This window comes from Camelus ferus, chromosome 3 (assembly GCF_009834535.1).
Source record: "Camelus ferus isolate YT-003-E chromosome 3, BCGSAC_Cfer_1.0, whole genome shotgun sequence".
NCBI lineage: Eukaryota > Metazoa > Chordata > Mammalia > Artiodactyla > Camelidae > Camelus > Camelus ferus.
Window position 1 is genome coordinate 114164301 of NC_045698.1, and position 11933 is coordinate 114176233.

The 11933-nt window shown below is 48.6% G+C and overlaps 1 protein-coding gene across 2 annotated transcripts in view; it reads right to left on the minus strand.

Moving 5' to 3' along the window:
• Positions 1-11457, minus strand: part of ZNF496 (zinc finger protein 496) — a 33014-nt gene extending 21557 nt beyond the window's left edge. For both annotated transcript variants that reach the window (XM_032477242.1, XM_032477241.1), the window contains exons 1-6: positions 11321-11457; positions 10908-11134; positions 9352-9468; positions 8577-9003; positions 7960-8143; positions 2290-2366 (exon numbers count right to left, since the gene is read on the minus strand). In XM_032477242.1, the coding sequence (XP_032333133.1) occupies positions 2290-2366; positions 7960-8143; positions 8577-8966 (651 nt within the window). In that variant the 5' untranslated portion in view covers positions 8967-9003; positions 9352-9468; positions 10908-11134; positions 11321-11457. The remainder of the gene's footprint in view (positions 1-2289; positions 2367-7959; positions 8144-8576; positions 9004-9351; positions 9469-10907; positions 11135-11320) is intronic.
• Between the last annotated feature and the right edge of the window lie 476 nt (positions 11458-11933).

The window sequence follows — 11933 nt, forward strand, 5'->3', positions numbered from 1 at the left end:
GGTGAATGGTTAAGCAAACTGCGGTAGAGCCATATTAAGGAATTCTACTCAGCAGTGACACTGGACCACTGATACATGCAAAACCCTAGCTGAAGCTCCACAGAATCATACTGCCTGACAGTCAGTTCCCAAACGTTACATGCTATACAAAGCAGTTTATATAACTTTCTTGAAATGACAACAGTAAACAGACCTTCACCCCAAACAGTCTGAAGTTCTAGTTCGTGTTATTTCAACCATATACATTCCTTTCAATAACTTATTATATACTTTTAACTAATTTAATTTTTTTCTTTCATTGACATAAAGAATCCCTTACATAAAGTTCCTTTGCAGAGAAATCGACTAATGTCAACCTTAAAACTTAACTGCAAAACAATACTACATTCTTACTATTCTTTGAATGAAATGTGTATTTTACACTTAGTGTTATTTCACTAGATTTGTCTTATATTATTAAAACTAAATTAAAAATCACTTAATTCTCTCAAAAGATAAGTATTAGGTGGTTAGCTAATAAATTAATGCTGGGTGAAAAAAGAAGTTACGAAACATTAAAAGTTCCTGCTAATGGATAGTTTGGTCAGGGGGTGTGGGATATCAAGGTTGATAAGATGGAAATGGTCTGCTCTGAGTGTTAACAGTTAAGTGTTGTATTTTCTAAAATTTAAAATAAATATTAAAATCTAAAACCAACATTAACATCATTAAAGGTGTTCTTTTTACTAACAGTATCTGTTGGCAATTCTAAACAATGTCAGTATTAAAATACCCCTTCCCGAAAAAAAATCTTTTGTGGGTCTAGTTCTACGTAATTGTGGCAGTTACCTTTGGACTTCAATTGTGTGTATTAAATACATTTTTGAATATACATATATTCAAATTAGAATGTATTTTAATCTTAAGTTTATCCTTTAATAAACATTGCTTGTATTCTCCAAAGGATTTAATTCAAAAAAACCCCGTTATACAATGCACCTCCCATACATGGACATATGATTATACTGAATCTTGGTTTGTAATAGCTCAAAACCATTAAAGTCTACTTTGGACCAAAAAACAAAACAAAACAAAACAAAACAAAAAGAATTTCATGATGGTTACGGGACTCCTAGCGCACTATGCAGAAACTATCTTCAATAGAGTGATGAAATAGCAATGACTTATCAAAATCCACATCTTCTGTTCACTATGGCATTTACAGGAACCTGGGGAAACTCAAAGACGAGTACCGAAGCTCATTAGATATTAAATTCTCAGTATGTCTTTGTGTGTCATACTGGTCATGTGCATTTCACCTCCTTTGGGTCATATGTCATCAGACATCACAGTACATAGCAGACGCTGAAACACACGTGCAGAGCACCTGGGCCCCTGGGAACAGTGCTGAGGGAGTGGAGACGCCCCATCCCGTGTACCCTGGCTAATTCCTTCCCCTCCTGAGCCCTCTGCACTCCCCAAGTTTAAGGTCTTATCGAATGCACCGTCCTGAGAGCTAGCGTGAGCTGTTTACTGTACAGATGTCCATCAGACAGTCCTCCATCTGCCAGGGACCAAGTAATGAAATGAGGTCCACACCTTCATATAATCTACTTTTGCAGAAGGAGATGCTGTAAAAACTAAATTTCATACCAGCCAACGCAAAGTGTTAAAGGAAAAATGAAGGGGTATGGTTGGAAACCACGGCTGAAGGCAGAAACTGGGCAGGAAAGAGGAGACTGAGAGGACCTGCCAGACTAAGACCAGCCCCTATCCTGCGAGGACACCCTGAGAAAGTCAGCCTTGTGTGGAAACGTGGAAGGGGAAAACGCAGAGGAAACTCCCTGAAAACCCACTGCATCGGTTGTGGGAGGGTGTTGAAATGATCTGTGTTTTTCCCCTCTGTTTCCTAACATTGCTGAAATAGTTACCACTGTGATTATTACTAAATAAAAAATACACTAGGAAATGAGTGGAGTCTCTTTTTTCACAGGAAAGAAACTCTGAGATGCCAGGAAGACGACAGATGAGGACTCAAGGGCATCTGTCTTCCACCATCACTGTCTGCACAAAGGCTCCAGGAGATGACAAACAGCCAGCACAAGGGAGAGCCAGGACCATGTGGGCGGGAGGGATGCAGGAGGGCACCTTATAAACCCATGTCCTTCCTGTACTAGTCTGTCTGGGCCAGGGCTGAACAGCCTGTGTGGCAGACAGCAAGCTGGCCTGGGGTCCTGGAAAAGTTGCCCTGCAGCTTACAGAGAGGCAAACATGGAGAGGTTCTTAAAGACTCTTGCAGAAATCACTCACCGGGGGCAGCTGGAGGGCAGTCACCTGCTGTGCGTCCCTCAAACTCACTTCCTGAAGAAGGGAAGTGTCTTGCGGAACTGAAAGAGATCAGAAAAGGGTATCTCATAAAATCCTGGGTCTCTTTCCTCACCTGTAGCAAGAAGATTACCAGATCATGCATACAAAAAGTACTTGCAAACCGTAAGCATTTCTGTCACTCTGCTTTCAGACATGTCAACGGGGACTTCAACGCGGAAAGCTTGGGTTCAAGGTGGCTGTCACCAATTAGCTACGTGCCTCCTAGTAGGTCCAGGGACCTCAGCTTTACCACCCACAATATGAAATAAATGTTGGGGAGGAGGGGTATAACCCAGTGGTAGAACTCATGCTTAGCATGCACAAGGTCTTGGGTTCGATCCCCAGTACCTCCATTAAAACCAACAAACCAACCAACTTAATTATCTCCCCGACCCTACAAAAAAAAAAAAAAAAAAAAAGGTGAAAGCCCCATAAATAAACCTAATTACCACTCCCCACACACCCACAAAAAGGTTAAAGCTCCAGAGTGGAGAGGTCAGTAAGACCTGTTGGCAGTGAAGATTACTGTCATATAAATTTATACATTTATAGGTTTATAAATTGCAAAGCTCCGTAAGAAAGACCGTTATCACTGTTAGATTCTCCTGCAAAAGCACCTGGCGCAGTGCCCTAACCACCATCACACAGAAGCGCAGAGCGTGGTACTGGGGTCATCTCACGCTCCCTTATCCTGGGCGAGCCGGGTCTCAGCTATATTCTGATATGATCTCTCCCCTGACTAGCACTTGCTCAGGCTTGTGCAAGAAGTGAGCCATATACCCAGCCCATGGTGCAGCCGTGTCAAAGTGAGCTTTGTTTCAAAAGGTGCTCCTCCCGCTGAGTAAGACTTGGAAAGCTGCACTGTCATCTCTCAGCTTAGAGAAAATCTAGGAAGTTAACCCCAGGCCATCGTGCAAAACCAGTGTCAAAGCTAACACTAGAAGCCAGCATTCCTCAGCTTTCACACCGGGGGCACAGAGCTTTCGGTCAGCAGCAGGGGCAGGTGCGGCTACTTGTAACAAGAGTCTGAGACAGGAGCCAGCCCAGCCAGCAGCGACATTTGTGGGCGTGGGATGAGGTAGGGGGGTTCCCCTCATCACTCTGCTGCTGGAAGCACAGGCTAGGTGGGCGTGGATTTTAGTAAGAGATGTTTCTTTTTTCCCACTTTTTAAAAATTGAAGTAAAGTCAGTTTACAATGTTTGTCGATTTCTGGTGTACAGCATGTTTCAGTCATACACACACATTACATATATTCCTTTTCAAATTCCTTTTCATTAGAGATTACTACAAGATATTGAATATAGTTTCCTGTTATCTATTTTATATGTAGCAGTTAGAATCTGCAAATCTCGAAACAGAAACTGACTCACAGACACTGAAAATAAACTTACGGTTACCAGCAGGGAAAAAGGGTGGGAAGGGATAAACAGAGTTTAATTCTCCTCTCACATCTGCCATCTTTCGGGAGATAAAATACATCAACATTTTGAAGATTACTTTGGAAAGCTTTTAGACTATACAAAATCTGTATTTGGGGGAAAATCTTCAAGATTACGAACTATATGGCTTTTATTGGAAGTGTTTCGCAATGATAAATCACCTGAATGTTTAAGGTCTTCCTAACAGCTAACTCTCATCATGCCTACTTTGTCCATTTATTATCCCTCAGGGAAATGGAAGAGCTGTGCCTTTTGACCCAAAGCCCATCCATGGTAGCTGGCTTGTCTCAGAACTTCACCAGGACCCGAGAAGGCTGTTACCATTCTTGAAGCTCTTACCCCTCATCCCGAGGGCCCACTCATGGCCACCAACCACCTACAGAACCCAGGCTGCTCGCACGAGCATTGTTTACTTCGGCAAATAGTGGTTTCTCACGGCTGTGGCTATGAGCTGAACTGCATCTCTGCCAAATTCATACTCTGAAGTCCCAACCCCTAGCACCTCAGAATGGGACTATATTTGGGCATAGGGTCTTTCAAGAGGTTAATTAAGTTCAAATGAGGTAAAGGGGGCGGAGCCTAACCCCACATGACTGATGCTCCTCTAATCACAGGAGATTAGGACACAAGATACACAGAAGGAAGACCATGGGAGGACACAGAGAGAGGGCAGCTGTCTAGAAGCCAAGGAGAAAGGCCTCAGGAGAAACCATCTCTGCAGAGACCGTGATCTAGGACTTCCAGCCTTCAGAACTACGAGACAATACATTTCTGTTGTCTAAGCTGCCCACAAGATCTGTGCGATCTTGTGATGGCGGCCCAAGCAAACTAGCACGTCTGTCTTGACTTGTAACCAAAGAGAGGTCAGAGAGGTACTTTGATTTGTACAGAAACCAGGATAGTTTCACAGATAAAGAAATTTAATATGCAACTTTCTCTAAACTGAAAAGCTCAGTATAATGCCAAGGACGCTTTCTTTTTCCATCTAGAACTACAGCACAACATGACCAGTCCTCCTGAACCAACCCTCACACCCTAGAGGCCACCTCCTTCAACCAGAGAGCACCATTTTTTCCCATAACGATCAACTGGAACATCAAGGGCGGCTCAGGCCCCCTGCTCAGGCATACCTTGTTTCACTGAACTTCGTAGATGGTAACATTTTTTAAAAACAAGGTTTGTGGCAACGCTGCATCAGGCTAGTGAATTGGTGCCATTTTCCCAGCAGCATTTGCTTATTTCGTGTCTCCGTGCCGCATTTTGGTAACTCTCGCGATATTTCAAACATTTTCATTATGATTCTATCTGTTACGGTGATCTGTGAACAGTGATCTTTAAGGTTACTGTGGTAATTATTTCAGGGCACCATGAACCGTGTCCATATAAGATGGAGAACCTAATTGATAAATGTTGTGTGTTCTGACTGCTCCACAGACCAGCTGTTCCCCCATTTCTCTTCCTCTCCTCGGGCCTCTCTACTCTGAGACACAACAATACTGAAATTAGGCCAATTAATAACCCTTCAACGGCCTGTAAGTGTTCAAGTGAAAGGAAGAACCACACATCTCTCACTTTAAATCAAAAGATGGAAATGATAAAGCTCAGCGAGAAAGGCATGTCAAAAGATGAGACAGGCTGAAAGCTAGGCCTTTTGCACCAGTCAGCCAAGTTGTGAAGGCAAATGAAAAGTTCTTGAAGGAAACTAAAAGTGCTACTCCAACGAACACACAAATGACACAAAGAAAGCAAAACAGCTGTACTGCTGGTATGGTGTTAAGTTTTAGTGCTCCGAACAGATCAAGCAGCCACGACATTCTCTGAAGCTAAAGTTTAACCCAGAACAAGGCCCTAACTCTCTTCAATCCTATGAAGGCTCAGAGAGGTGAGGAAGCTGCAAAAGAAAAGTCTGAAGTTAGCAGAGGTTGGTTCACAAGGTTTAAGGAAAGATGTCCCCTTAGCAAGTAAGTGCAAGGTGAGGCAGCTAGTGCTGATGGGGAAGCTGCAGCAAGGTATCCGGAAGATCCAGCTCAGATCACTCATGAAGGTGTCTACACCACACAACAGATTTTCAGTGTAGACAAGATAGCCTTATATTAGAAGATGCTGCCTAGGGCTTTCATAGCTAGAGAGAAGTCAATGCCTCGCTTCAGAGCTTCAAAGGCAGGCTGACTCTCGTCAGCAGCTAAAGCAGCTGGTGACTTTACCTTGAAGCCAGTGCTCATTTACCATTCCCAGAATCCTAGAACCCTTAAAAATGATGCTGTATCTACTCTGCCTGAGCTCTATAAATGTGACAACAAAGCCTAGATGACAACACATCTGGTTGCAACATGGTTTACTGAATATTTTAAGCCCACTGTTGAGACCTACCACTCAGAAAAAAGAATCCTTTCAAAATATTACTGCTTATTGACTATGGTCACCCAAGAGCTCTGATGGAGATGGACAAGGGAATTAATGTTTTCATGCCTGCTAACATAATATCCATTCTACAGCCCACAGATCAAAGAGTAGTTTCAACTTTCAAGTCTTATTATTTAATAAATACATTTGATAAGGATATAGCGGCCCTAGACAGTGATTCCTCTGATGGATCTGGACAAAACACATTTTAAACCTCCTAGAAAGGATTCACCATTCTAGATACCATTAAGGGCAACCGTGATTCACTGGAAGAGATCAAGATATCAACATTAACAGGAATTTGGAAGTAGAGGTTGATTCCAGCCCTCATGGATGGCTTTGAGGGGATCAAGACCTCAGTGCTGGAAGTAAATGCAGATGTGGTGGAAACAGCAAAGAGAACTAGAATTAGAAGCCAAGCCTGAAGATGTGACTGAATTGCTACAACCTCCTGATAAAACTTGAACGGATGAGGAGTTGCTTCTCATGGATGAGCAAAGAGAGCAGTTTCTTGAGATGGAATCCACTCCTGGGAAGATGCTGTGAAGACTGTTGCAATAACAACAAAGGATTTAGATATTCCGTGAACTTAGCTGATAAAGCAATGGCAGGGTTTGAGAGACTCCAATTTTGAAAGGCAAGAAGTCCTATGGGTAAAATGTTATAAAACAGCATCACATGTTACAGAGAAATCATTCCTCAACGGAAGAGTCAATTAATGAGGCAAAACTTCATTGTTGTCTCATCTGAAGAAATTACCAGTCTCCCCAACCTTCAGCAACCACCATCCTGATCAGTCTGCAGCCATCAACACGGAGGCAAGACCTCTAACCAGCAAAAAGATTTCGACTCACTGAAGGCTCACATGATAGTTAGCAATAAAGTATTTTTTCAGCAATAAAGTATTTTTTAATTAAAGTAGGTATATTGGTTTTTTTTTTTCAGACCTAATACCATTGCACACTTAATAACTGACTACGGTGTAAACATAAATTTTCTACATACTAGGGAAATAAAAAACTCATGTGACTCACTTTATTACAATATTTGCTTTATTGTGGTGGTCTGTAACTGAACCTACAGTATCTCCAACATACGCTTATAATCCTTTAATCGTCAAAAGAAACACAAAACCCAATAAAGGTGATGATTATCTTCATAGGACAGATCAGGAAACTGAGGCTTGCAGAGTTTAGAAGCATGTCCCAGGTCATGGCTAGAAGAGTCAAAGTCAAGCGTATCTGCTGCCAAAACCACTTGCCTGTAGCCATCAGTGTACTTGGCACAGATACTTAGATATTCTAGGCAACACTCATGCCCCAAGCTATGAAAATATCACTCTGTGCTTCCGGAAGCAGTTTTATATTTCCTTGTAACATTATAACAATACTGAGAGGAGCTGTTTAGATGGAGAAAGAGAGGTTCAGAGAGACAAGAGGACATGTCATACTCATCTCCCCACACAGGCCCTACTGGGACAGTGACAGCGCCTGGCCGCACCCAAACAAAGCCTAGAGATGTGCCCTCAAAGAGGTGAGATGATACAGCCTCAAAAGGTCCCACCTATAGGAGAGGTCCCTCTGGGCAGACCTGGCACCATGAAGAGGATGCTCAGGTGAGATTCCGATTGAATTGCTCTAGGGAAGGACCAGACCCTAAAAATGGTTCAAGGCTACTCAGGGGGCAGGAAAGAACTAAAAATGTCAAGAGCTAGCCAAGTGCACAGGGTGACATATAAATGCCCCTCCCCCACTTCCTTGGACACCCTACCTGGGTCCCCGCTGAGCTGGCCCGATAGTCTGCTTGGAAGCCCGGGACCCTGAGCCAGGGCCAAGGGCTGGGCGTCCTGGCTCTTTGCAAGGTCACTCTGGGGCTCTGCTGGCAGCCGCTCCTGCTCCTGGTCTGGAGGGCTGTCCCCATCGTCAATCACCACAGGGTCTTCACAGTGCTTGAGCTGCAATCCCAGAAAGGGCTTTTCAGAGCTCGGTGGAGAGGGTCCCCGGCCAGGTGAGGCCCAGCGGCTACACCAGGGACTAAGCAAACCCCTCCCTCCCTGGGCCTGCTAACCACTGACTCGGCCACCAGTAGCTCAGCCCCAGCCTTGGACAGCGTTATAAAGGGTAATGGCCACAAATTAGGGCCTTTAGGGAACGGAATCTGCTTTCCTGGGAAACCAAACTTCACTGTGGGCCTCAAGTGATGCACGCAGCTCAGACGGATTCCTCATCCCTGGCCAGGGGATGTGTGACCCCACCAAAGCATCAAAGCACAGGGTGGCCGCCCTCTCTCCATACCTGGCGCCCGGCCCCACTCTCTCCCTCTCCCCTCCCATCCTCCCGGCCAGCCCAGCCAGCCCAGCCCAGCCCAGCCCAGCCCCCTCTGCTCACCCACTGCCAGGGTCTCCCCGGCTCTCGTTCCAGTGCCTCCACAGCGGCCACAGCCTGATCGCCACTCTCGGGCTCCTGGGCCCTCACCCAGCCCTGGATCTCCCGGGGCAGGATGGCCAGGAACTGCTCCAGCACCAGCAGCTCCAGGATCTGTTCCTTGGTGTGCCTCTCAGGCCGCAGCCAGCCCCGGCACAAGTCCCAGAGGCGGTGCAGGGCCTCCCGGGGGCCCGCCGCCTCCTGGTAGCAGAAACGTCGGAAGAGGCGGCGGGAAGACTCAGGGCTGGGAGGCTCACCCTGGGGGCTAGGGTTCTCTCCCGGTGGGCTCCTCATTTTCCTGGGCTCCTCACTTTCCTTTGGAGCCAAGACTCGGGGGCACAGGGCTGTGGGCATGATGGGATTTGATGGGGGTCAGCAGCAAAAGACGACCCTATTTCCAAACAGAAATCACTGGCTTCAATGTTCTGGTCTCCTGCGGTAGTTTTTTTGGGGGTGGTGATGGGGAAAGTGACAAAGCCCACAGAGACCAGCCCTTATTAGAAGCCCTGGGACAGGTGAAAAGTGTCAGTGTGAATGATCCTTACACAAACGGAGAGAAGGAACGACCCCATTCCCCAAAACATCATTATATGATTCCTTTAACTGGGTGACTGGACAAACAAGGCATGGAGTCCAGGAGAAAGCAGTGGCATTTCAACGTGGCATTGGCGTTCCAAGCATCCCAGGAGACCAATGGGGCCGCATGCAGGAGTGAGATGTAATTAACACTGTGTGGTACCTTCGGTGGCCAGGTCCTCCTGGAAAGGGCTTGAAATGGATGAGCTGAGAAGGCCGCTATCTTGAGGCTTTGCAGCAGAAGTCACTGTCCCTGCCCTTGAGACCTTTACAAAAAGAGCTGCGAAGACAAAGACAGACATGCACAGGAAAAGCCTTCAAAGCTGATCCAAGGTGAGAAATCCACCCCTGCTGGTGGCTAGGGCTGACTACTGGTGCTAGACCAATACAGAGCAAGAATCAGCCTTGCTCAGTGGAATACATACTGGGACGCAGGGAATGAAGTGGATAGTCCAGAAGATACCCAGCCAAGGAATGGGGAGAGTCAACGGGGAGAGGCAGCCATATCCTGAGTTTACTAAAGAAAAATAATGCTAGGTATTTAAAAACATCGGTGATTTCAGATGAGCCTCCATCCAACTCACTAAAGTCTGAACAGTCAATTCTAGCATATATTTAAAGATGTCTGGACCTTCCACCTTGCCCCCATCTGTCTTGCCTTCTCTTCTTGCCATCTTCAAAATCATAATGAATAAAACCACACACACCTCACAGCCCTTCCTCAGGTACAGAGATGAGAGACAGCCTCCTTATCTGCAGGGTGGGGCTCAGGGGCCACTCCACCTCCCCAGTGAACTCGGTACAGGGTGACATCAGAGTAGCTACCACTACTCCAGACTACAGGACCCAAAGAAAATAAAAGGCAAATGGGGTTGAACACAGTCCCCTCTCCCAGCATCAGGCCTCGGAGATCCTTGGACAAGGTCATTCACTCTCCACACCCAAGCTGAAGAGGCTTCCCAGCACGCCAGCATCTTAACCTGCTCAGTGCCCCCTCCATTCGCCTTGCGTTCCATGCAAAGCGCAGGCCTCATTCCCATTTCACAGGAAGACAAATGAGGCCAGAAGAGCAACAAAGCCACTGAATAGCAGTCAGAAAAGCCCAAATCTCTGGAACTCTTTGCTTTCCAACACAAAAACAAATACAGACTGGCATAAAGGGACTCTGAGGGTATCTGGCTGGACACATTACAGCTTGCCCCACCCCACCAGATTTCCTCCAGTGTCTACCACTGCATCTGAAACCCAATCTCAGCCCTACCCACACCACGTTCCCTTAACGCAGCCATCATACATCTGCTGGACTTCTAAGTTCCTCAGGTCTGCCCCCAAGCTAGGGGGAACCAGTGCCCCACCCTCAGTACTCAGTGGTCGCTGTAAGGTATCTCGCTCTGGGCTCTGCCGCTTATCCCTAACCAGACTGCCACAGCCGTGTTCCTCTTTGTCATCCTGGTAACTGGCACATAAGAGGCTCAAGACTGATTTGTGATGAATGAACTAACGTTAGTCCCAGGAGTATCCCACAGGGGGCGGGGCGTGCTTAAAGCAGCTCTAGGAGGAGGACCAGAGCTGGATCCGCAGAAAGGAAAGGGGATGGGCATTTCATGCTAGGGAAAAGGGGCAAGCTTTTCCTTGCTCCAGTCCTCTCTCCCTCTTCCCTCCCTAACACACATCCACACCCACACACGCCTCCAGTTTAAGCAGCTTCCGGCTCCTCACCTCACAGTCTGGAACTCCTTCCCGGCGTCTAACTCAAATCCCTCCTGCTGTGGCGGAAGTCTACGGCAGCAGCTCCTCATCCTTCCAGCCCGGTCTCCCGGGGGTCCTTCCCGAGGCGGGTTCTCTGCAGCGGCCAGGCTCCCTGGCTAGCCGAGTCCCCGTCTCCTGCTTCTGCAGAAAACCTCGGCTCCGCTCGGGAGGGAAGAAGTGAGAGCAAATGGAGGCACCTGAAAAACAGCATTTGCGTTGTCTTATTCCCTCTGCGCGAAGATTCAGCGCTAGGCTCCTGGGAGGGAGGCCGGAGCGCGCGGGGCCGGGAGCCCGGGGCCGGGGGAGCGCGGAGCCGGGCGCGCGGGAAGGCGCCGAGCGGGCACGCGGGCCGCAGAAGCCCGGGCCGCTCGGGCCGCACTCACCGCCGCGCCGCGTCCCAGTTGGCGGGCCGCGCAGGCCTGGCCGCCTCGGGAGCCCGCCGGACGCGGAGGAAAGGAAAGGCCGAAGCCCTCCGGCTCCCTCCCCTGGGACACTTCCTGCTCCGCTCTAGGACCGAGGAGGTCTCCGCATCTCAGTGGTTCGCTCCCCCGCCCCCCAGCCGAGGTGTGCGCAGGGGGTGACATCCGACACCCCCGGCCCGGCCGGGCCCGCGCGCCCCGCCCTGCCACGCCCCGCTCCGCGCGCGCTCGGGCCTCGGCGCCCGGCCGGGGGGCTTCGTGGGGCCGCCGCGCCACGGCCGCCCGGCCTCCCCACGGGCTTGCGCGGGGGACGCGCGCCGAGGCGGGGACGGAGGCAGGGGCGTCGGAGGCACGGCGGAGACCGCGCCCGCGGGCGGGGGGCCGAGCGGCGGGGGCCGAGGACCGCGTCCGGCGGGAGGGCTCGCGCTGGTGCGCCCTGCCGTGGGAAGGTCGGTCTGGGGGCTCCTGTCTTCGCCGCTCTCCCCTGCAGATTCCCGCAAGGGCATCTGGACGCCTGGAAGGGCCGATCCTGGAGCCGAGGCTGAAGGCTGGAATTGGGAGGAGGGAGTGGAGGAAG